Genomic DNA, 23,606 nt, shown 5'->3' on the forward strand with positions numbered 1-23,606 from the left:
CCCCCCCCCCACCCCCCCCCCCCCCAACCAAACACTCCTTGCCCCTAGGACCTGGGCCTGAGGGCCGCGGTGGACGCCCGGCGGGAGGAGGCCGCGCTGCGTCGCGAGTTTGAAGCCGAGCAGGCCGTGGCGGAGCGGCAGCGTGCCTGGCGCATCGCCCGGGGCGAAGCCACACCGGCCGACCTGGCCGGCCCGGCGCCGGGCGGGGCTGGTCCGGCGCGCGAGGCCTGGATGACGGAGCTGCCACCCGAGCGGTCGGCCAGCGCGACGGTAGCCGCGGTGGCGCCTGGCTCCACCCACCGCGGCTTCTCGCAGTCCGGGATCAAGCCCCGGGGGGACACCTCCGGCTGGACCCTGACGCCGCAGCAGCGGGCTCTGCAGCTGGAGGGCGGCGGCGCGGCCGGCGGCGGCACGCTGCTGGGCCCTGCCCCAGGGGGCGGGGCGGCGGCCGTCACCGCCTCGGCGGTCGACGCCTACAATGCCGCGACCAGGAAGCGCAGCCTGGTGGAGCAGCACGCCGAGCGGCTGGCCGCAGCGACCAAGAAGAAAGGGAAGAAGAAGACGAGGGACGGAGCCCCAGCCCCGGCCCAGGCGCCCGCCGACTGGGACCCTGCCACCCAGCCCTGGCGGCCCTTTGACCGCGAAAAAGACCTCGTGGGTGGGCGTGGTGACGTGCAGTCTGCCCAGCAGCGCATCGCGGCCCTGCCCGCCCTTTCCTCCCGCTTCGGCGGCGCCGGTGGGGGGAGGGGTGCGAGCAGCGGCGCTCGCACCTTCCTCTGACGGAATGCTCTTGAGGTCATGCTGTGAGGCAGAGGCTGCCCTGCTCTTATCAGAGTGTCATCAGGTTCCTAAAGGCCATGGCATGCTGCCAGACCTGGTTGAATAGATGAATGGAGAGGCCAAAGCCTGCCGACTTATGAAATGAGATGGTGGGGGGTTATTGTCACACTGCAGCCGGCACCTGCCAACTCAACCATGACACACACAAAGCCTCTCGGCTCTGTCATGCCGCCGTCTGCATGCGTGCCGCCAGCGACTCCACAGCCATCTGGGAGTACATGAGCTGAAACAGGGCCGTCCTCGACAGGTCCTGGGAGGCACCCAGCGATGTCCGCCCGGCCCTGTGCAGGGGACATGCGTATTCAGATTGGGGTGGCGTGGGTGCCTCGAAACGCATGCACCCCCAGGGACAAGGGATGGTGCTTTGCATGTGCAAAAGCCCTCCCAACCGCCCATCCCCGCTCACTTGTCGACGATGCCGCGCAGGGCCGCCTGGAGGGCGGCAGGCACGTCGGCCGGCACCCGCTCCGCGCCGGCGCCCCTCGCCAGCAGGCCCGGCTGCCCGGCCAGGGCACTGGCCAGGCCGCCCACCACCACCGCCAGCCGGCTGAGGCTCTGGAAGGAGCGCGCCGTGGGGGCGGCCAGGTCGGAGAGGACGAAGGCCAGCGCGGCGCCGGGGTCAACGTCCACGTACCCCCAAGCGTCCGCGCCGTCCTCCAGGAGGTGCGCGGCCTTGGAAAGCGCGGCGCTGGGGCCCTCGGGCACCTGGTCCTGGATTGTGCTGCGCTGGAACTGGCGAGCCACGAGCTGCGTGCGGCGGGAGGGGGGCGCTGGGGGTGGATGGGGAAATCGCAGGGTTCATAGGTGTCGAAGAGTGCGAGTCGACGAGGCCGGCCCCGCCGCACGTCTCGGCGGCATGCAGCCTGGTTCAGGCGTCCTCCCAGCCTCCCACCCACCAGCCCCAGCAGGCGCAGGCGGTCGCGGGGCGGGAGGGCCGCCAGCACGGCGCACGCCCCGGCGTCGCTGCAGCCCGCCCCGCCCTCCCAGGCCGCAGCCAGCAGCGCCCTGTCCAGCCCCATGCGGTGGTTCTGGTGCGCGCCGGTCCTGCGGGCGGCAGGGCGGGGTGCCGTGAGCCAGGCGCACCTTTCTATCATCCGTGGTTGGGCGCGCGGGGCGGAACAGTCTGACGGCCGCCGGACCCGATGCCTCGCTCATGCATCCTGCCACCACGGCGGTGCACCCACCTGCCCCTGTGTATTCGGTGGAAGAGGCCTGCGCCCTCCATGGCACCGCACAAAGAAAGCAGAGCGCGCAGCATCTCGGCGGCCAGGCCGGCCAGTTCTACGGGCAGGAGGGGCCCCATGTCAGCCACCTGCACCGCGGCGCCTGATCGTGTCGTTTGGCCCTCGACATCGTCGTGCGGCGCGGCCATGCAGCGCACCAGCAGCCCCACCAGCGCCGCGCGCGTGTCGTTGGAAGTCAGCTGCACGCGGCGGCGCGGGTGGCTACGGTGATGGGCACGTCGTGGCGCAGTGGGTAGAGCACATCCCCGCCATGGTGGCCCTTCAAGTACAACCCCTCACAGCCCCCAGCCGCGCCCAGCACACATGGAGCTCGCCGGAGTAGATGCGGGCGAGCAGGGAGTGCTCCAGCAGAGCCGCCCGGCGCCCCTTCAAGCCCTCGGACTCCACCGTCGCCATGTTCTCAAACGCCTGGAGGGTTCGTGGGCAGGTCTGGCCGTCTGAGGTTGGCTTGGGTTTGTGCACGTGCAGAAAGGTCCAACTGCAAACAGTCTTTGCTGCTGTCGATCTCGTTTACACCCAGACGCACGTGTGTTTTCACCAAGAGGAGCCAATCCCCTGGCCATGTATAAGCATCGAACCGTGTTGCCCTCGCATCAGAACGTGCATCCCCATCGCTCATCCTTCCCTCCCCCACCTGCGCCCCACCTGCAAGCGCGCGTCCAGGTCGACGCGCAGTACCATGAAAAGGTACTGCAGGAATGCCACCTCGCCGGCCCGCCCCGGCACGGGCGGGCCGCTGGCCACCTCGAAAAGGTGCACCAGGAGCTCCAGGGGCGAATGCAGCCGCCGGGCGCCCGGCGGGCCTCGCCTGTGCTGCGCGCGGTCGCCCTCGCCCAGCCTCGCCCCACTGGCCGCCATGTCCGCCCACATCAGCCGCTTCCAGCTGAAGCCCGCCAGTTCTCTGGTGAATGAATGGGCGTAGGGGTCGTTGGCCGGGGTGGCAGGTGGGAGGTTGACCGAGTGAAGGAGGAAGCATGCATCAAACTCAGCACTGAGAGACAGAAGGGTGATCGAGGGCGGCACTGGGCAAGGGGCTGACAGAGTGGTGATTCCCGCACTCTATTCTGAGAGCAACAGCTCAAGGGTGGGGCCTGAAGGTGCATGTGGAGCCAGTCCCATCTACACACTCGTTGAGAGCCCGAGCATGGGTTAACCAGCAGGTGACCTGCTGCAGAGGGGCTCCTGCACACCCTGGTCTCCCTCAGGCCACACCCCTGATCATGCCCCTCCCCTGATCATGCCACTCCCGCTCCGACTCACAAGCCCACGGGGGACCAGACCCCAGCATCTGAGAAGGTTACAAAGGGCTGCCCCGAATGGGGACCCTGGGTGTGCCAACACAGGTTGGCTGGGGGGAAGGCGAGGGCGGCCGAAACCAGGACCCTGGCAGCACCCGCTGACACGGCGCGAGAGCCGTGCAGGCCATCGCACCGTAGCACGAGGACCAGGTGCTCGATCGAGTGCCTGCAGCCAGGCAAGGAGGTGCCACCGGGCTCAGCTGCTGGCAGCAGGCACACCAGGAAGGGCTCGGCCCCGTCACGTGCAATGCTCGCTCCAAACACTGTGCTGGCAAGCCCTCACACCTGTCTAGGACCTGATTCTTGGGAATGGCTTGGTCCAGACAGCGCTGACAAGCCTCAACGTACCTGAAACCTGCACTGAGGGGAATGGCGGGTGAGCATATCACTCTGTACCGCTGGCGTCCATTTCAGGCCACATTCTCGGACGAAGAACATCATGCCAGATGCCCAAGCCAACAGCCTCTCATGTGTGCGCGAGGGGCCAGTGGGGGCGCGACAATACATACCAGCGGTATCCAGCATCTCAGCGGTGTCCAAATGTTGCTCATGCGCCTCTGGATCGGGTTTCATGCTGGTGCCTGGTCGCACCGGCGCCCTGTCCCCCGTCATCGAGAGGGCACTGCACCGCGCCGTCCACGCCTGGACGTAGCCATCGGCAAGGCCATGGAGCTCCTGGATCTTGTGCTCATTGAAAAGAGCATATTGGGTCTGGCGTTCGGTCTCGCCAGATGTGCGAGGCCCAGCGCAGGCCTTGCGCAGTGTGAGCTGACGTTTTGCTGGTGGAGAGGAAGTCGTCATGACGACGGCCCAGGGAGGTTACGTCAAGACCCAAGGTGAGTCGCTATGGTGTTCATCCTATATAAAATGACGATCTTAGGAATGGAAGGCCTCGACGACTGCTCATGAGTTTGGTGTATCTGACAGGAGATTTTGAAGCCGACGGGCGCGTGTTATGAATTGGTGTCTTGTCTTGCGGTGGTTGGGCAATTTGAAACCCTACCAATGGAGGTCATCAGGGCCATAATTTTCCAGATCCCAGACTCATGCCACTTGCAGCCGTTCCAGATCCACTCTATACTTGGCTGGCACATGACTCAGCAATGCCAGCTTCTCTTGTTTGAGACGCTCCAGCGCATTCCGCTCGGCCTCTGCAGCGGCGGCTTGTGCTTGTGCCTCCTGAACCTCCTTAAACCTCCCAGCCTCGGTCAAGGCTGCAAGCTCCCGCAGCTGGGACTGCAGGGTCGTCCTCAGTGCAGCAGCAGCAGCCTTCTTCTTCGCTTCCTGCAGTGTGGTGGGTTGCATTGCGGCATGAGGCCAAATTAACAATGGTCATCACCGCCCTCGTGCCTTTGCCAAAAGGCGCATGATTGGAATATAAGACATCGCATCATGAGAGTCTAAGGACGATTATCGGTGCACAAAGAGCAAAAATCCATCCAAAATTAATTCCCCTCGCCTCTTCTGCGGCAGCCAGCTTCGCCGCCTCGGCTGCGGCAGAGACTTTGACAGCCTCTGCAGCCTCCTCCTCGGCTGCCCGTTTGGCCGCCTCTGCCTTGTACTCCAGTTGCTGCTTCATGGTTGCGAGCTGCGCTGACTTTGACTGGGCCTTCAGCGCCTCTGCAGCCTCCTCCTTTGCAAGCTCGGTAGCCTCCCTCTCATCCTGGACAGCGAGCATTGAGGTTGTGCAGGGAGCCTTTGATTGAACTGTGAGCACTTCAAAATGAGGGCCTTTCTCCTGCAGCCTTTCAACTGAGCTGTTGCGACTGATGGAAGCTGCCTGTACCCAATGCCAGGGCCCCTCCCTCGCCTGGTACAGACGGATTCGAGCGTCCTCTGCCGCTCTGCGCCCATCCTGCACCCTTCTGGTGCTGGACCAGTGAGCTGCCAGCAGCTGCTCGGAGGCACGGACAGCAGCCTGCCTCTCCTCAAAGGCGGCCTGGAGGACAGTGATGTGTGTAATGCGGTGGCTGTCACCCCAGGAGCAATATGATCTAACCCAGCACCAATGGCCAGCAGAGCCTCCTTGTCGATCCTAGCCATCAAGTGACAGTCGCCCCCTTCACCTGCTCCTGGGCGTCCTTCTCCATGTTGAAGCGTACGATGGCCTCGTCCTCCGCACGCTGGGCGCGCTGGGCGGCCTCCTTTCGACCCAGGCGCAGCGCGTTGAACGCCGCCACCTCCTCCAGCAGGGCAGCGCCCGCAGCGCGCCGCTCCCTCTCCCCTTCTACCTCCTGCCTGGCCAGCCGCTCGGCGGCCAGCCGCTGCGCGGTGCCTTCAGCGAGATTCGCTGCCAAGGCGACCGCTGCCGCTTCCCGTCTCTCGGCCAGCTGGCCCAGCAGCTGAGCCTCGCCGGCCTTATACATGAGCAGCTTCTCTTGCTCCCTCTCCTGTGGGACAGGAGGGGCATGGAAGCAGGGTGCATGCCTCGAAGGGTGTTGTATCTTGGAGGGTGCGACAATGGATATGGATGGCTGTCGTCGGCAAGGGACGAGCCATTCCCTGCAGTGTCAAATCCACTGGCAGACAAGGTTTTGAGAGCAATCAGCGGCAGAAGTATAGAGGTGGACGCAAGATGCCTGGACGTGTGGTCCTCGCTACCCATAGGAACTGTGATGGTCTTAGCTCCTCTCACCTCCTCCATTGCTGCCTTGAGCGCCCAGTCTGCAGCAGCTCGTCGGTGTGCCTCGGCTGCATCCATGGCGTCCTTCTCTCGGGCTGCTGCCCTCCTTGCCACCTGATCGTCCAGGGCCGCCATGGTGATCGAAGATTGCACCATCTGATTCATCTGCGCCGAGGGGCGTGGTGCAGAGCAGCGATCGCATTCAATTGCAAGCTCGGTACCAAAATCTGACTCATCACGGCCGTCCCTGCCCTGCAGCGCAATCTGAAGCATGGCAGGGGATGCACAGGCTTGCAGCTGGCACACTGGGCATGTCAACGCTGCAGTCCATTCTCCTCTGAACCCCATGCCACCCTACCAGGCGAGCTTCTGGACGCGCCTCCAATTGGTGTCTTTGGGCTCTGGCAACAACTGCCTGCCTTTCCTTTTGCCTCTTCTCATCCATTGGGCTCGGCACATGGGCACCAAGGTCCTGCACATTGGGGTGTCGATACGCCATCTTGAACTTTGTAGGACTGGTACAAAACCCGGACTGAGAGCTGTGCATCTTTAAGTTGCAGGAATCTCTCCTCATCATAGGGAGCACTTCCAGCAGGAATTCATTATGGCACACCGCAGACAGCTCCCCAGCAGCCCCAAGGCAGCCCCTAACAAGCACCTGAGAATGGGAACTCACCTTTCGCTCTTCCAGGGATTCTTCTGTGCCAGCTCATGCGCTGGATAGGTTCTCAATGACTCGTTCCAGCTCAGCCTTTCGTGCCTCCGCCAGCTCAGAGGCTGAAGGAATAGCGCAGGGTTTCTTCAAACTTGCCAAACGTTCCTTGGAAATGGTGATCTGTGCAAGTCCGGATGCCACATCCTGGCTAGCGGTCCTCCCCTTCCGTGACTGAGTCCTCGAACCCCCCAATGCTCCAAACAAGGATGTGTCAATGGAGCTTGGGTGGGGCCTCTTCAGGGTGGTGTTTCTGGGAGACACCCTCATGAGTGCCACCGGGGCGCTACACTCGGTGATGACACTCGCTAAGTATGTTCGGCTGGTAACTAGTTCTCGAGATGTGGACAATGGGCGCAGCTGCGGTTTCGACTTGGATGAGTACCGAGTCAACCAGGGCAACATGTGCGCCTTAGACCCAAGCGCAGCGGCACATGCGATAGGACATGATGCCCTCGAAATGATTTTTGGAAATGTCAAACTCAATCTAGGACATTGATGTCGAGCTAAAAGCTCTCCTGGGGGGAGGGGTCTTGATACTATCGAGCCCTTACGTAAGTAGATTGCCGGGGAGTGCTTGTCACGGCATGTCGTGAGGCGCGGGCGTATTCGCCGAATTAGCCGTGCCCGGCTACGCTGGGTTCTAAATTACCCACTCTGAAATGAGCTCCAGCCTGCACAGCAATGGGGCTTCGAGGAGGACGCCCACCTTTTCCTTCGTGTTGTCATGTGATCTGGACCTCCAGGTATGAGAGCCCCTGAACATACGGAGGCGCATCCGATGTGCCCTATGGGTGACGATGAACCTTTTTGAATATCCTATGTACCCCCGGGTCCCCCCTCGCTGCCCGCAGGTCCAGGTGTTGGTGGACAGCGTGGTAGGCTGCCTGCCGGTGTACAGGGATGCCCAGCATCTGGCCCTTCCCACGGTGCGCCCCTCCGCCCTGTGGGTGGAAGCCGTGCTTGCCGACCGGTACGACACCCTGGGCATCCCCGTGCGTACCTCCTACGCCGAGGCCACCTTCTCCGGCTGCACCTGGGACACCACCCTGACCTTTGCCACCCGGGTGAGCTGGGATGGCCTCACGCTGGCTGGCATGGGGAGGGCCTGGCCTGGATATCTGCGATACACTTGTTGGGGCCAGCATGGGATCTGTGAATGTAGCCCCCCGTGCCGTGTTTGCACCCTGCGGAGGTGGGCCGGGGACCCTCGTCAATCGCCGACGGCTGACCATGCACACACCCTGTCCCCCCCACATGGCCTCCCTCCATGCCCCCGGTTTCTTCACAGTACCGCGACCTGGACCACACGGCCCAGCTGGCGCTGACGGTGTGGGAGGTGCGGGAAGGCGTGCCGCAGCGCGCCCTGGCGGGCGCCACGCTGCGCTTCTTCAGCAAGAAAGGGCGGCTGAAGACCGGGGCGCACACGCTGCGGCTGTGGACCCCGGGCCCCGCAGATGGGGGCTGGCCGTCGAAAACCCCGGGCAAGGTCCCCCTGAAGGAGCGGGGGGAGCGCGGGTGAGAGGCGAGGCATCGTGTGTGGGGGACAAGAGCGGATGGGGGGGGGTGGGGGTGCGCTCATGTTTGGTGTGCCAGGTGGGAATGGGATGGGGGTCCCCGCACCTGCGCCCCTCGGCAAAACGCATGGCGCCTTGCTGCACTGTGCCACGCCGTCTGTGCTGCTGCGGCTGGGCAGAGCCGGGATGAACCTGGACTCCAACCCAAGCACGGCATGCCCAGACCGACGATCACAGTGGTTGTCTGGCTGCTGTCACACACACAGACACATCCTCCTTCCTCCTTGCCCACCGCCGCACGCACCCTCCGATCACTGTGACTCCCTCAAACCCCCCAGGCGGGTGGAGCAGGTGCTCAAGCGCTTCGAGCGGGGCGAGCTGGAAAGTGTGCCCTGGCTGGACGGCCTGACCCTGCGCGCCATCGACGAGCTGGCGGCCGAGGGCGCGCGCGGCGCGGCGCCGGCCGCAGGCGAGCCCCTGGCCCTGCTGGTCGGCCTGCCCTCCTTCCCCCAGGCGGTGGTGTACCAGGCGGCGGCGCTGCCGGGGGGCGCCGGGGTCGCGGACGCCGCGCCCGACGCGCTGCGCTCCACCGACGTGGCGCCGGCGGCGCGGACCCCCCCCGGCGTCGCCCCGCCCACCTGGCTGCCCATCCAGGACCCGGAGCTGGGGCGGGACAACCCCTCCGAGCTGAAGGCGCGGAAGCTGGCGCGCAGCCACACGCGCGGGCTGGTGGACCCCAGCGCCAAGCCCGGCGCGGAGGAGCGCGCGGCGCTGGACGCGGTGCTGGCGGCGCCGCCCACGCGCGCGCTGGGCGGCGCGGAGCAGGCGCTGCTGTGGCGCTACCGCTACGCGCTGGCGAGCGAGCGGCGTGCGCTCACGCGCTTCCTGCGCTGCGTGGACTGGGCCGACGGCGGCGAGGCCGCGCAGGCCGCCGCGCTGATGGCGGCCTGGGCGCCCATCGACGTCGCCGACGCGCTGGAGCTGCTGAGCCCGGACTACGGTAATGAAGAGGTGCGGGGCCACGCGGTGCGCGTACTGGAGGCCAAGGGTGACGAGGAGCTGCTGGCCTACATGCTGCAGCTGGTGCAGGCGCTGCGCTACGAGCCGGCCGACGACTCGCGGCTGGGGCGCTTCCTGGCGCGCCGCGGCGCGGCCAGCCTCAGGCTCGCCACCCCCCTCTTCTGGTACCTCTGCGCGGAGCTGGAGGACCCCGGGTTCGGCCGGCGCGCCGCGCTGGTGCAGGCCGCGCTCCTGCGCGGCCTGGACCCCGCGCTGGAGGACGCGCTGGCGTCGCAGCTGGACCTGGCGGCACGCCTGCGCCACCTGGCCGACGTGGTGCAGGCGACGCGCGGGTCGGCTGCGCGGCGCGCCGAGACGCTGAGGGCGCTGGTGTCGCCCGGCGGCGCGGCCGCCGACCTGGCGCGCTTGGCCTGCCCCAACCCGCTGGACCCGGGCACGCGCCTGCTGGGCCTGGACGCCAGCCAGTGCACCGTGTTTAAGTCTGCGCTCTGCCCCCTGCGCCTCGTCTTCTTCACCGAGCCGGGGGGAGACGATGGAGCGAGAGCGGGGGTTGGGGGGAGTGGGGGCGGTGCCGGGGTCGAGGGCGGCGGCGGGGGACCGGAGGGCGGCGGCGGGGGACCGGAGGGCGGCGGCGGAGTCGACGGGCGAGCGCCAGCTGGCGAGCCAGGGTCCGGCCTCGCCTCGCCCCCGCACGGCCGCCTCCCTCCAAATCCCTCCCTCCCCCTGGACCCCTTCCCCCCCTCCGACGGCGGCCCCCCCACCCACCGTCCACACCACCCGGCGACGCTGACGCTGATCTACAAGCGCGGCGACGACCTGCGCCAGGACCAGCTGGTGGTGCAGATGATCTCGCTCATGGACACGCTGCTGCGGCGCGAGCACCTGGACCTGCGCGTCACGCGCTACGCGGTGCTGCCCACCTCCTCCCGCGACGGCCTCATCCAGTTCGTCCCCGCCGTGCCCCTGGCGCGCCTGCTGGCCACCCACCGCTCCATCCACCGCTACCTGGCGCAGGCCGCGCCCGACGCCACAGGGCCCTACGGCCTGCAGCCCGGCGTCCTCGCCAACTTTGTCAAGTCCTGCGCCGCGGCCTGCGTCATGACCTACATCCTGGGCGTGGGCGACCGCCACCTGGACAACCTGCTGCTCGCGCGTGACGGCCGCCTCTTCCACATCGACTTCGGGTTCATCCTGGGGCGCGACCCCAAGCCCTTCCCCCCGCCCATGAAGCTGTGCCGCGAGATGGTGGACGCGCTGGGCGGCGCCGACAGCGAGCACTACCGCCGCTTCGCCAGCCACGCCTGCGAGGCCTTCAACGTCCTGCGCAAGTCGGCGGGCCTGCTCACGGGGCTGCTCCGCCTCATGGCCGGCTCGCGCCTGCCGGACATCGCTGCCGACCCCGACGCCGCGCTGCTGAAGGTGCAGGAGAAGCTGCGCCTGGACCTGGGGGACGAGGAGGCCGCCCGCTACATGCGCCAGCTCCTGGCCGACTCCGCCTCCGCTCTCATGCCCGCCATCATGGAGACCACCCACCGCTGGGCCCAGTACTGGCGGTGAGGTGGGAGGGCATGACGGTTGGACAAGGGGGTGGGGGGTCCATGGCCCGCCTTCCATGAATCAAACGGACATCGGAGGCCTGCCATTGGACGGCCGTCCCCTGCAACCCCGCCCGAGACCCTGTGACGCCCCTTCCTGGGCAGCAGCGAGCCGGTCAGGGGCGACTGTACACCCAGCGCAGTGTGTCGGTGGGGTTGAGGAGAGGGGCACGAGGGCAGCCGGGGGGACTGCACCGAGAGTTCAAGTGAGAGGCAAGGGGGTCGGGTCAGGGCGACGCCGGGCTGCAAGTCTCAGGCGGGCGCGCCCTGCGCGGCGACGCCATCCTCCCGCGCGCCGGCGGCCTGGGCGGTGCGCAGGAGGCCGGCCGCCTCGGACCGCCCGTTGGCGGTGGCCAGGCCCAGCGCCGTGTTGCCGTTGAGGTCCCGCACGCCGGGGTCCACCCCCTCCTGGCGCAGCAGGTGGCGCAGCAGCGCCGACTGACCCTCACTGGCGCAGGCGACCAGGGGGATGCCGGGGATGTAGTTGAACCTGCATTTGGTGGTGGGTGGGGGCGAAGGAATGAGAGGGTATCGGGATGATGCAGGGAATAGGCAGGTGATGGGGTGAACCCCAGAGCCGGGCACTACTGGCTCCCTGAAACCACGCTCCAGCTTCCCCAGCTCACTTTGCAGGTATTTCATCCTCTTCGAGGAGGTCGGGAAGGACGAGGGGTCGGTCGCACCAGTCAGCCAGTGTGATTTGTCGGGCAATATGTTTCTGAAGAGATGTGGTGGGGTGTCTGTGATGGGGAAGGCCTTGGATCGGGTCACAGGAACCACAAGCGATTCCTTCACAGGCAGGAAGAATCGGCCGGTTGAGAATATAATTCACATCAGCCCACCTGCTGACTGGGGGAGAGCGCGCGTGCGGGCGCTGCAGGGCCCTGCTCGGGAGCTATGGCTCCATGCTGATCATCTCCTACCGACGAGGCGGAGGGTGCTCCCTCATCCCGACTCAGAAGATCCCGTAAGGGCTCGTCGACAGACACCCTCAGCCGTTTCTGAGAGTCCCGCTCCGGTGTGCAGCTTGGTCGGGTGCGGGCGTTCCTGGGCTCCTCCCGGGGCCTGGTAGTGCTGCTGCTGCTGTGGTCGCCCCCCTGCCCCGCGCCGACGCCCTCCTCCAGACTCATCGAGACTTCATTAGCTCGTCGGTGTCGAGTGGAGATTGGTCGCCAATCCAGGCATGGGATGTATGATGTGCTGGTGTCAATCGCGCTTCTCGTTGCCACCGTACCTGTCGCGCGGGATTCCCGTTGCGATGTTTGCACGCCCCGGACAGCACGGACAGCACGGTCGAAATACGTGTTAAGAACCTTCAGACACCTCCCGATGCGGGCAGCAGGCTGGTTAAACTCACATGAGAATTACACACCATTGATTGGAAATTATCAAGCACTCCTGCAGGTGCGAATTCCCGCGGAACCGTGGCCATCCGCCTGTCGTGCGATCGCCACACCCCGACTTCGCAGGGAACCCCAACCCACCCCACTGCGCCATGGGGAGGGCGATCCTCCCGTCCCTGCTCCTGCTGGGGTGCCTGGCCTGCCTCGTACCCGGCACGCGGTCCAGCATCATGGCCGTGGACCTGGGGTCGGAGTTCATGAAGGTGGCCCTGGTGCAGCCCGGCCGCACCCCCATCAGCATCGTGATCAACGAGATCAGCAAGCGCAAGACCCCCGCACTGGTGGGATTCGTGGGCCGGGACAGGCTGGTGGGCGAGGAGGCGGCGGGGCTGGCCACGCGCCACCCCACCGCCTTTGTCGCCAACCTGCCGGCCCTGTTGGGCCGCTCCCCCGACGACCTGGCGCTGGCCGCGCTGGCGGCCCAGGGCCTCCCCCTCCCCCGCCTGGTCCCTGCCGCCAACCGCACCGGCGCCCTGGCCCTGGACTTTGGCGAGGCGGGGCAGGTCACGCCCGAGGAGCTGGCCGCTTCGCTGCTGCAGTATGCGGCCGGCATCGCGCGCGCGGCCTCCGCCACGGGCACCGCGCCGCGCGACCTGGTGCTCCTTGCCCCCGCTCACTACGGCCCGCGTCGGCGCCAGGCCCTGCTGGACGCCGCGGCAGCGGCCGGTCTCAACGTCCTGGGCCTGGTCAGCCCCGCCGCGGCCGCCGCGCTGCAGTACGGCATCGACCGCACCGCCACCTTCGCCTCGGGCGGGCCGCAGCACGTCCTGCTCTATGACCTAGGGTCTGGGGGGCTGGAGGTGGCTCTGGTCAGGTTCTCCACCTACCCTGACCGCAAGGTGTCTGGGTTCAGGGTGGGGTTGCCTGGCTAGCCGGGGGGAGGGGGCTGATGAGAGGGGGTTGGGGTGGGAGGAGGCTGGCCTGCATGTGGAAAAGCTGGTGTGAGGTCCTGACAGGGGAGTTGGGATTGGAGGTGTTGCAGATGTGCCTTCAGCAGTGCCATGCCAGAGCGGAACCCAGGCCTCGACCCCCTTCCAGCACCACTGCCCGTCCCTCTGTTCATCCCGGCTACTTCATGCACCGACAGGGCGCCCCCGCCAGCCAGGTGGAGATCATGGACGTGGCCTGGGACGAGGGCGCCGGCACCCAGCTGCTGGAGTCCCTCCTGCTGCGCCACTTCATGGCGCAGGCGGGCGAGGCGCTGGGCGAGGCGGGCGCCGACCTCGCCGCCTCGCCCCGAGCCGTTGCCAAGCTGCGCGCCGGGGTCAAGCGCGCGCTGCGCGTGCTGAGCGCCAACCTGGAGGCCCCGCTGTCCGTGGAGGAGCTGCACGCCGGCCGCGACTTCAGGTCCTCGATCTCCCGCGAGGCCCTGGAACGGCTGGCGGGCGACTACTGGGCTCGCGTCACGCGCCCAGCGCTGGACCTGCTGGCCCGCAACGGTGTGGCGGCCGCCGACCTGGCGGCTGTGGAGCTGCTGGGTGGCGGCTCCCGCATCCCCAGGGTCAAGGCCGAGCTGTCCCAGGCCCTGGGCGGGCGCGCGCTGGACGTGTGAGAGCTCTTTGTGATTGGTTGGGCGTGAGAGGGTGGGACATGGCAGGGGAGTCGTGCGCAATAATCTCGTGGGAGGAGGGAGGGTGGGCCTGGCTGGCGCCTGGGAGGGAGACAGGGGCGGCCCAGCAAGACGGAGGTGGGCTTCGGTTCCCTGAACTGCCTACCGCAAAGCAGCGCCAGGGCTGCCATGCCCCGTCAATGTCGCCCACCGTCAGCCACGCCTGCTGGCAGTCACGGAAAACACGCTCAACCAGCAAGCCCGACTCCCCCACTCCCTCCTCTCCGCATCTCGCAGGCACCTGGATGCCGACGAGGCGGTGGTCCTGGGGGCGGGGCTGGTGGCCGCCAACCGTAGCACCCAGTTCCGCGTGCGGCCCTTTGGCCTGGTGGACAAGGTGCCGTACGGCGTGAGCTACGCGCTCGATGACGACACAGAGGGTGCGGGGGGTGGGGTGGTGGGTGCCGCGCTGGTGTTGTGAGGAGGTTGCAGTATTAGGAGAGGGTGACCGAGCTCTGTGCCCCAGCACTTGCGCCCACTGAGCTGAGCCCACCAACCCCACCCTCCTCCCGATGCAGTCAAGCCCCTGGTGCCGGCGATGAAGCGGGTGCCCAGCCGCCGCGCCGTCAACCTCCTGGCCCAGGCAGCCGAGGGGCGGGACGCGGTGGGGCTGCGCCTCTTTCTTTCCGGCCCTGCGTCCGAGGGGCAGGCCCGGGAGTTGGGCGCCTGGCGCGTGGAGGGCCTTCGCGCCGCGCTGGCGGCGCACGACAACGTGACGCGCGTGGCCTTCCACGCCCGCGTCGACGACGGCGGCTGCTTCCATGTGGACGGCGCCGACTTCACCGTCTCCCGCCTCGAGTACGTGGAGGCGAAGGGCACCCTGGCTGGGGCGCCGGGGACGAACGCCACCAATGGTAGCGCAGCGAGCGACGTCACCGGAGGCGGGGGCGCAGAGGCCGCTGTCCTTTCGGGCGGCGACACGAGCGGCACGCTCGCGGGTGCACCAGACTCCAACGCCACGACCGCCGGCGAGGGGGTCATCGATGCCACGAGCGCAGGAACCTCGAGCGCAAACGGCACCCTCACACGAGTGCCGCGGGTGCGCACCTCGCGCCTCTCACTGAACGTGACGGGCGGGCTGGCCCACCCCGGCTTGACCCTGGAGCAGCTGGCGGGGTCGCGTGCGGTGCTGGCCCGTCTCGCCGCCCGCGACACGGCCAAGCGCGCCGCCGCGCAGGCGAAGAACGACCTGGAGGCCTACGTGCTGGAGGCTGCGAGCTGGGTGGGTGGTGGCGTCGTGGGGGGGTCGGAGGGGGGGCTGGGAGGATGGATGGATGTGCCCCGGGGACGTGGGGTGGGGCTCCGTGGCATACTCCCCTGGTGGAAAATGTGGATGTCGCAGTGCTGGCGAGGCGTTGTAATGCATCATGCACCACCCCTCCCCCCTCTTGAACAGTATACCGCACCTCTCACTCTCAAGCCTCCACACACACGCACCGCAATCCATGCAGTCTGCGGAAGACGAGGACGTCAAGGCGGTTGCGAGAGCCGGAGAGCTGGCGACCCTGGGCCAAGCACTGGAGGAGGCGGAGGACTGGCTGTATGGCGAGGGCGATGCTGCTGGCTCTGAGGAGTACGTCGCCAAGCTAGAAGCCCTGAAGGCGCTGGGTGACGGGCTGAGGACGCGAGGCAGGGAGCGCTCCGCCAGGCCTCAGGTGGGTGGGAGTGGGGTTTGGTGTGGGGCAAACGTGGAAGGGGGGGTGCATGGACGCTCACAGCGCGTTGATTCTGTTGGTGGAGACCGCACCGCCCCTTCATTCAACCCTGGCGGTCTCATCAATCATCCCCCTACAACCCCTTTGCCACCCCTTCTTCCCTCGACAGGCTGTGGCAGAGGCCAGGAATATGCTGGAGGTGCTGAGCCCCATCGTGGAGGGGTGGGCAGCCGCCAAGCCATGGCTGCCAGAGTACGAAGTGGGCTTGGCCAAAGAAAAGGTGAGAGGGCTGGTGGGTGGTGACATGGCTGGCAAGTGGCTCGAATGCCATCCAGAGTTTCATCCAAGATGGCAGGAGCAGTGACACAGGTCCTGGCTGCCCAGGCTTCTCCAGTCTCGTGCGGGCATGCCAGCAAGCAATCAGCCAATGCCCAGCTAGCGATCAGCCAATGCCCAGCAAGCAACCAGCGCCCTCCTCAACCCTGCCTGCAGCTTGCGGAGCTGCAGAAGTGGCTGACCCAGGTGGAGGCCGTCCAGGCCAAGAAGAAGGCGACAGACGAGCCGGCTTTCACCTCGGCGGAGGTCAATCTGCGACTCAAGGTCGCGGCAGAGGTGGGTGGACAGTGTTGTCACTAGCGCAGTTGGGGTCTTACAACAGTGCGTCCAGGATGTAGCTCGCACATCGGCGGGTCGCAGTCAGGAAGCTTGGAAAGCTCAGTACTCATCCCAAAATCTTCCACTCCCCAACCCTCCAATGCAGTCGGTCAGCATGCTAGATAGGCGGCCGGCGCCGCCCACGCCAAAGCCGACGACGGATGCCACTGCCGATGGGGCGAAGAAAAAGGCAGCAAAGAAGGGAACGGGGACGAACGGCAAAGCGAAGCCATCTCAGGGCCCTGGGGAGCCGGAGGCGGAGGTGCAAGCGCCGGAGGAGCCAGCAGAGGGCATGGAAACCGTGAAAACCGAACTGTGAACAGAAATGCACACGCCGGCTGTAAGTTGGCGCCTCTGGTGCGTTCACACAGGGTCCTAGAGGAATGCTGCAGCACTGCTGGTCAGTGGGCTATGACCGGCAGGCCATCGCAACGCTACCTCCTCCCGCCCCGCTTCTTCTTGTTCTTGTCCTTGGGCCCCTGCTTGTTGGGCTGCCCCAGCGGCCTGCTCCCAGTCGCCGGGGCGGCAGCAGGGGCTGAGGAGGGACCTGGGCGCCCACTGCCACTGGCCTGCATCAGGGTGAGCAGGAGGAGCAGCTGCTGGGAAATTTGCAGGAACAGGTGGATATAGAACAGGGCTGTAATCAGTGATAGAGAGCTTGCCTGCTGTCTGGAGAGGGCTGCTTGCCCGGCGCGCTGGGTTGGGGTGGGATAGGCTTTCAAGCTGCGTACACGGTCGTGCACAGACCTCAGCCACTCTATAACTCGTTGCTGTTGTAGCAGGACGGCCGTGCAGCCTATTAGAAGTGGGGCCAGCCCAACACCGGAGCTGGCTGGCTGGAGCTGCTTGGACACGCGACTCCTGGGCGCGATACGATGGCCGTAGGGGCTGTGCAAGCGTGCTCTGTGGACTTCATCACTCCACCCCATTCAGAGAATGTGGAGAAGGGCAGGGATGATAGGCACGGAACCGTACTAAGGGGTGACCGTCTTGGTGTTTGGCGGCAACGAATACTCTTCAATATCACCCAAATGGAAGATGATCGGATTGCATAGCAACACACGGAGTTGCTGGTGCCTCATCATGTACTTGCTCTGAACAACGTCGTGGGAAGACGATCGGCATCCTGGGCGCGATAACTCTGGCTGGGGACACATCGCCCCCCGATGTGCTTTGGTTGTTCATGCGCTTTAACACCCACTGACAAGTTGCAACCTTGAATAAACGAATTGAAGATAGTGCTCTCGTTGTTCACTTGGAAAGCTTGAGAGCTGGGAGTGCGACTTTCGACTCTTCCAGCACACCATTTCATCTTGTGGCTCGCCCAAACAATGAACCATTGAATGGGAGAGGAAGCCCTGCTTTATGCACCTCTGAGTTATCACGATGTATACTTGTACCCAGAAGACGCCAGTCTGGTTTTGGGTGCTCACTGGTGGAATGATCAGGTGTGTGCAGTGCTTTTGCACCTATCAGAATTTTGGAACCAACACTATCTCCGATGAAGAGACCTCAGCTAACATGCAAAGTCACCACTGGCCCTTCCCTCATCGCTCCTGCAGGTGATAGCCTTCGCGTTTGAGTGGCTGAAGTTTCAAGTACCCTGTCCCTCGCCAATCGTGGCCATACCTGCAGCTGCCTGCTTCCTACTGCTGCATTCAGGTATGGCACTGGAGGAATTCCGATCCTTGACACTCAATCTATATATTATCTCCAGAGCAGATTCTGGCCACCCTTTTAACATGCCTGCCCCTGCAACTTCTACATATACAACTGCTCAACCTCCTTTGCACTGCCGCAGATGCACAGACAGTACGGGAGCAGCTGGAGCAGATGCAGGTGGGTCTGAGCAACCATTGCCTGAGCACGTCGCTCCTCGAAGCGCACGTACCTCCAGGTCGATCCCAGCCAGCGCCCAACCTTGATCTCCATGGTATGCAAGACACTTCATCCCCGCAATCCCTGCTTGCCAGGTGCACGCAGCCTCGGGCCTGCTGCTGGCGGTCAACGACAGCCCAAGCCTAGAAAGCGCGGGCGGGGGCACCCACTGGTCCCTGTTGGCGGTGGCGCTGGACCAGGGGTCCGCCTGGCACGTCGATTCGCTGGGCGGGGCCAACAGGCGAGTCGCCCAGGCCCTCACCCGGAAACTGGCCGCAGGACTGGACAGGTGAGCTGAGGGTTGAACGCGTTGCGGAATGTTAAGCACCCAGGCCGGCATCTATCGACCGGCTCGCTCGGTGCCCCTCCTGGCGCTACTCTTACCCCATGCGCCATGCTTCCCGGCTCAGGCACCTTGCCCTGCGTCCTGCGCCGGCCGCGCCGCAGCAGACCAATGGGTACGACTGCGGAGCATGCACCGTGTCAGCAGCGCAGGCGCTCTGGCGCTGCCCAGTGGCCGATTGGCGCCCGCCCCTGCGATGTCTCCAGCGAGCTGCAGGGGCGCAGGCAATGCGCCGGGAGGTGGCGGCCTGGGTGCGCCTGGCAGCTGGAGGCACACTGGAGAAGGAATGAGGCGGAGGCTCTTGGCATGGCCAGAGATCAGGCCTCGGGCTTTAATTCCAGTACAACCTCACAGGGCGCTGGAGCGCCATGGACAATTCGTTGCGCTGGTCGTCCTCTGTGTCGTCATGCCGCCCTGCGTTTGGCGGGGTGAATGGGTTGAAAGTATGTGAGACAACAGAGCTGCACCGCGCAGATCATCCACCACTTGACCAGAGTGCTCACCGTTCTGAATCAAGTGCTCGGGCCCTGCGCCAACCCCACCCACTGCGCCTGGAAGTCGGCGGCGGGCACGACGGCCGAGGCGGCCGCCGCATGCCCACCTCCACCCAGGGCGGCCGCCAGCCCGCTCACGTCCACACCTCCCCGCGATCGCAGGCTCAGCTTCAGGCTGTGCCCCGCCATGCCCTCTTCGCGGTACGCCACCACGCCCACGGGCAGGAAGGGCGCGGCGCGGCCCCCTGCCGCGGCGGCCAGGGCGTTGCCCAGCACGCTGCGCACGCTGCGCCCCTCGCCGTCCCCGTCATCCAGCACGGTGGCCAGGCCCTGGGCAGCGCCCAGCGGCCCATCTGCGGGGCCCAGCCGCACGGGGATGGCCCCCGCCAGCGCGGCCTGCACCCTTCCCTCTTGCGCCGCCAGGCGTGCCTCGCCGGCGCGGCGCACCTCCTCTGGGTCAATTGCCAGCAGGTCGGACCACAGGCTCCGGTTGAGGTTCGGGTCGTACTCCATGCCCGCCGCCGCGAGGCCGGCGTGGAAGGCGCGACTGCCGGGCAGCTTCCACGTCCACAGGTCTGCGTCCTGGACATACTCGTACACGGCAGTCACCCTAGGTGGCAGGTCCTGCAGTGCATGGGGAGTGCATGGGGGTAATAAGGGGGTCAGGGCGAATGCTTCAATGGCGAGATTGCTGGGAAGATTGTCGGGGAAGGGGCTGGCTTGTGCAATCTGCAAAGCAGGAAGCATGGGGGACATGGCCTCCTCTCCACACCAGGCGCTGCATACCAGCGGCTGGAAGTAGTCGTGGGAGATCATGGCGCCGCTGCGGTGCATGTCAAACAGGATCTCAACGCCCTCCAGCCCCCGGATCTCGGGTCGCGCCAGGTCCGCGGCGGCGGTCTTGTGATGGTCCAGCACGATCACCCGCTTGGGGTGCTGAGCGGCCAGGGCGTCGACGAAACCCGGTGGTCCGGAGAAGTCGAGCAGGTACACGAGGTCGTCAGACTGCGCCCAAATATCACATGGGTACTGTTGGAATCATCTGGTGCCGAGTTGAAGGTCCAGGACCCAAGCAATGGCTCCCCCACCCGCAGATCACCTTGATGCCCAGGCTCGAGGGCGCGAGAGGCTTAAAGGTGGTGTGTGGCACCCACACCACCGGTACATTGCACTTGGAATAGTACTGCTGCAGCGCTAGTGCTGCAAAAACGCCATCATGGCATGGGTAATGGTACAGGCAATGGATGCGGGAGGCTGGGAGGTCGCGCCCCAGTATTCGCGCAGCCATTGGGCGAGCTCCTGGGAGGCAGGACGAACGCGATCAGGCTAATTTGTTGATCATTGCTAGGGGTGATGATTAGTATGCATCGGCCGAGTTGTGCTGTGGTTGGGATCGGGGGCATCTCCACCACCCACAACGAGCATGACATAAACTGCGACGTCGACGATCAGCGCGCGCTAACCTCCAGAGGTCAAGAGCGTTAAAACAGCCGCGAAACATCAGCACCAGATAGTCCTTTCGTTTATGGTAGCATTTAAGAACATGTTTGTGTGCACTTGCTGGCGACCTGCTCCGTGATACCAGCTGAGAGATGGCCACCCTGACCGCCGTGGATGTCAGCAGCAATGGCCTGGCCGCAGTTGCTGCCCTCCTGACGGTCCTGGCCGGCCTAATATTCCTTTTGTACAGGCAGAAGGGGCCTGTCAGGCCTGCAGCTTCTGTGGCGGCCCCCCCTCCCGCAGCCAACGGAGTGAAGACGGGGAGCCACGTTGAGGAGGAGCTGCCCGCCGACCGGGTGCTCATCCTGTACGGCACCCAGACCGGCACCGCGGAGCGCTTCGCCAAGTCCCTTCGCTTCCAGTTGGAGGCCCGGTACGGCGGATCGGGCAAGAAGTTCGTGGCCCTTGACACTGAGGGGTACCCTGCCGCCAAGCACCTCCACCATGAGTCCTGCGTGCTCCTGCTCATGGCCACCTACGGCGACGGCGAGCCCACCGACTCTGCCGCCGAGTTCTATGACTGGGCTGTGGAGACCGCGGAGTCTGGCGACGACCCTGAGCTCCTCAAGGTGGGGCTGGTATGCGAGGAGGCTTGGAATGTGTGTGGTGGAGATTGCTGGAGTGTCTGGGCTCTGGGTGTGGCAGCGTACAGAGGCTCTGGGAAGTGTGTTTCCCGGGGGTTGGAGGTGGGGTGTGGGTGTGTTAAACGTTGGAGTCAGGATCGGTCAGGATGCTGGAAACTGCAAAACAGAGAGCTACTTGGTGGATCTCCTTCCGCTGTTTGTATGACGGGATTCCTGCTGCGCAAACATCGGCGGCCGCCCATCACTCAGCGCACCCCCCCCCCACTATCAAGCCCCACCCGAGGACCAGTCCCTCAGCGCCGCACCCACACCCTCCTCCATCCACCACCTCCGCAGTCCGTGACCTACGGCGTCTTCGGCCTGGGCAACCGGCAGTACGAGCACTTTTGCGCAGTGGGGCAGCGCCTGCATGGCGTCATGGCGGACCTGGGGGCCAGCCCCCTGCTGGACCCCGGCCTGGGCGACGACGACGACGACATCGACGACGACTTCGACGAGTGGACCCTGGCCCTCTTTGCCGAACTGGACGCGCGCGGCGACCTGGGTGCCGGGGCCGTGGGCGGCGCGGGCGGCGCCGCCGCCATCCCCTCCTATGCCGTCGAGACGGCGCCGGCCGGTGCAGCGCCCGCCGACGCCGACGCCCAGCGCTGCCGGCAGGGCCGGGGCACGGCGGCGCACGACCCCTTCCTCGCCTCCGTGCTGGAGGTGCGCGAGCTGCACACCGCGCTTTCCACACGCTCCTGCGTCCATGTCGAGCTGGACCTGGCCGGGTCGGGCATCGCCTACGCGCCAGGGGACCACGTCGCCATCTTTCCACGCAACGACGACGCCGTCGTGGCCGAGGCCGCGCGGCTGTTGGGGGCTGAGCCCGACTCCTGCTTCACGCTCGGCGCCGCGCCGGGCGGCCCCGTCCCTCCCTTCACTGGTGCGGCCGAGGGCGGGTTGGGAAGGAGTGCTTCCTTCTGGGCAAGCGCTGGGACGGAGAGTGACCGTGTGCGCCGGAGGACCCCAGGCCATTGGCCATGGATGCCCACTGGGCGGGCTGTTTCAAGGTGGTGTGGCCCGCACCCGAACCCCTCTTAAATCTCTAAACCCTCATCGCCCGCCTCATCCCAGGGCCCATCACACTGCGGGAGGCGCTGGCTGCCCACGTGGATCTGCTGGGCCTGCCCAGCAAGGCCGCGCTTTCCACCCTGGCGGCGTTTGCCAAGGACAAGGCGCAGGCCGCGCGCCTGGCGCGCCTGGCGGCGCCGGAGGGCCGGGACGAGTACCACGCCGAGGTGGTGGCCCCCCGGCGCAGCCTGCTGGAGGTCATGCGGGAGCACGCCTCTGCCCAGCCCAGCTTGGGTGAGAGGGAGGGGGGGAAGGGGTGGAGAAGAGGAAGCAGAGGGTAGTTGAGGAGAGGTTTCGTGGGCGCGGGAACACACCGACGGGCCGTCAGCTTTGAGCTTTTGAATGCTACCTCGTATCCAGCCCCGTCATCCCTGTTGCGGCTGCAACAACGTGGTCTGGCGACCTGTCCCGTAGCTAGGTCGCCCCTGAGCCCTCTGTCTTTCCAGGGCAGAACAGGCAACCCACTTCCCCCAAAATACAACCTCCAGGCGCATTCTTTGCCTCGGTGGCAGACACGCTGCAGCCCCGGTACTACTCCATCTCCTCGTCGCCCCGCGCCCACCCTGCCGCGCTTTCCATAACCTGCGTGGTGGTCGACGAGGAGCTCCCGGGCGGCCGCCGCCACCGCGGCGTGGCCTCCTCGTATCTGGCGCGCCTGCGCCCGGGCGACCGCCTGCCCGTGTTCGTGCGGCGCTCCGCCTTCCGCCTGCCCGCCGACCCCGCCACGCCCATCGTCATGATCGGGCCGGGGACGGGCTTGGCGCCCTTCCGCGGCTTCCTCCAGGACCGCCAGGCAGTGCTGGAGGCGCGGTCCGGGAGCGGGGGAGCGTCCACAGCTTTTGGTCCGGCCACGCTCTTCTTCGGCTGCCGCCAGCCCGACCAGGACTTCATTTATCGCGAGGAGCTGGAGGGCTGGGCGGCCAGCGGCGCGCTGAGTGTGCTGCACACCGCCTTCTCGCGCGCCGGGCCGCGCAAGGAGTACGTGCAGCACCACATCGAGGCGGCTGCCGAGGCGGTGTGGGACGTGCTGCAGGCGCGGAGCGGCTGCCTCTACATCTGCGGCGACGCCAAGGGCATGTGCCACGACGTGCAGCTGGCGCTAGCCGCGCTGGCAGGCCGGGCGCTGGGCGCCGGCGAGGAGGCGGGGGCCGACTGGCTCAAGCGCCTGGCGGCAGAGGGGCGCTTCATGCGCGACGTGTGGTAGGCCAATCCCATACAAAGAGGTGGGCGAGGCCTGAAGCAAGGCACCTGCTCCCGAGAGGAAGAGCGATGCGATGGGGCCTTGGATTGTAAGGGTGCCTTACTCGCACCGTCGCCGCTGTTCCTCCCCCACCACACTCCCCCAATCTCAGACTGCGTTTGCTTATGTATGCCTGTGCTTCCTGTGGGCGAACTCATTTTGTACCAGAACTTGCCACGCTGTCCCCCCTCGTGCCGGCACTCAGAGGGATTGCAGTGGCAGCACAAAGGCCATCACAAGGGTGATTGGACTTGTGCAGCAAGGCATGGGGTTTGCAAGCTGCG

The 23,606-nt window shown here is 66.0% G+C and overlaps 8 protein-coding genes across 8 annotated transcripts in view; 4 read left to right on the forward strand and 4 right to left on the reverse strand.

Annotated features, from left to right (window-relative positions):
• Positions 1 to 780, forward strand: part of F751_4643 (Protein CAJ1) — a gene marked incomplete at both ends in the record, with an annotated part of 3,297 nt that extends 2,517 nt beyond the window's left edge. Inside the window, one exon of the mRNA XM_011400744.1 lies at positions 49 to 780. Within this exon, the coding sequence (XP_011399046.1) occupies positions 49 to 780 (732 nt within the window). The remainder of the gene's footprint in view (positions 1 to 48) is intronic.
• Positions 781 to 1,003: 223 nt separating this feature from the next.
• On the reverse strand, positions 1,004 to 2,765 carry F751_4644 (hypothetical protein; the record flags this gene model as incomplete). The annotated part of the gene is made up of 6 exons (XM_011400745.1): positions 1,004 to 1,121; positions 1,247 to 1,587; positions 1,737 to 1,884; positions 2,025 to 2,263; positions 2,364 to 2,492; positions 2,730 to 2,765. The coding sequence occupies 6 exons, from the start codon at positions 2,763 to 2,765 to the stop codon at positions 1,004 to 1,006; spliced, it is 1,011 nt and encodes a 336-aa protein (XP_011399047.1).
• Positions 2,766 to 4,426: 1,661 nt separating this feature from the next.
• F751_4645 (hypothetical protein) lies at positions 4,427 to 6,140 on the reverse strand (the record flags this gene model as incomplete). The annotated part of the gene is made up of 4 exons (XM_011400746.1): positions 4,427 to 4,666; positions 4,887 to 5,045; positions 5,449 to 5,772; positions 6,018 to 6,140. The coding sequence occupies 4 exons, from the start codon at positions 6,138 to 6,140 to the stop codon at positions 4,427 to 4,429; spliced, it is 846 nt and encodes a 281-aa protein (XP_011399048.1).
• A 1,377-nt stretch (positions 6,141 to 7,517) lies between these two features.
• Positions 7,518 to 10,811, forward strand: F751_4646 (Phosphatidylinositol 3-kinase, root isoform; the record flags this gene model as incomplete). Its single annotated transcript, XM_011400747.1, has 5 exons — positions 7,518 to 7,784; positions 8,009 to 8,235; positions 8,573 to 8,621; positions 8,889 to 8,963; positions 9,099 to 10,811. 5 exons carry the CDS (start codon positions 7,518 to 7,520, stop codon positions 10,809 to 10,811), a joined length of 2,331 nt encoding a protein of 776 aa, XP_011399049.1.
• Positions 10,812 to 11,101: 290 nt separating this feature from the next.
• F751_4647 (hypothetical protein) lies at positions 11,102 to 11,798 on the reverse strand (the record flags this gene model as incomplete). The annotated part of the gene is made up of 2 exons (XM_011400748.1): positions 11,102 to 11,339; positions 11,773 to 11,798. The coding sequence occupies 2 exons, from the start codon at positions 11,796 to 11,798 to the stop codon at positions 11,102 to 11,104; spliced, it is 264 nt and encodes an 87-aa protein (XP_011399050.1).
• Positions 11,799 to 12,344: 546 nt separating this feature from the next.
• Positions 12,345 to 16,489, forward strand: F751_4648 (Hypoxia up-regulated protein 1; the record flags this gene model as incomplete). The annotated part of the gene is made up of 8 exons (XM_011400749.1): positions 12,345 to 13,106; positions 13,340 to 13,800; positions 14,099 to 14,241; positions 14,380 to 15,083; positions 15,313 to 15,516; positions 15,686 to 15,796; positions 16,009 to 16,128; positions 16,277 to 16,489. 8 exons carry the CDS (start codon positions 12,345 to 12,347, stop codon positions 16,487 to 16,489), a joined length of 2,718 nt encoding a protein of 905 aa, XP_011399051.1.
• A 2,414-nt stretch (positions 16,490 to 18,903) lies between these two features.
• F751_4649 (hypothetical protein) lies at positions 18,904 to 20,173 on the reverse strand (the record flags this gene model as incomplete). Its single annotated transcript, XM_011400750.1, has 3 exons — positions 18,904 to 19,509; positions 19,672 to 19,890; positions 19,985 to 20,173. The coding sequence occupies 3 exons, from the start codon at positions 20,171 to 20,173 to the stop codon at positions 18,904 to 18,906; spliced, it is 1,014 nt and encodes a 337-aa protein (XP_011399052.1).
• A 304-nt stretch (positions 20,174 to 20,477) lies between these two features.
• Positions 20,478 to 23,286, forward strand: F751_4650 (NADPH-cytochrome P450 reductase; the record flags this gene model as incomplete). The annotated part of the gene is made up of 5 exons (XM_011400751.1): positions 20,478 to 20,954; positions 21,306 to 21,362; positions 21,573 to 21,894; positions 22,086 to 22,316; positions 22,571 to 23,286. 5 exons carry the CDS (start codon positions 20,478 to 20,480, stop codon positions 23,284 to 23,286), a joined length of 1,803 nt encoding a protein of 600 aa, XP_011399053.1.
• Between the last annotated feature and the right edge of the window lie 320 nt (positions 23,287 to 23,606).

The sequence above is a fragment of the Auxenochlorella protothecoides genome (assembly GCF_000733215.1).
Source record: "Auxenochlorella protothecoides strain 0710 unplaced genomic scaffold scaffold54, whole genome shotgun sequence".
NCBI classification, from domain to species: domain Eukaryota; kingdom Viridiplantae; phylum Chlorophyta; class Trebouxiophyceae; order Chlorellales; family Chlorellaceae; genus Auxenochlorella; species Auxenochlorella protothecoides.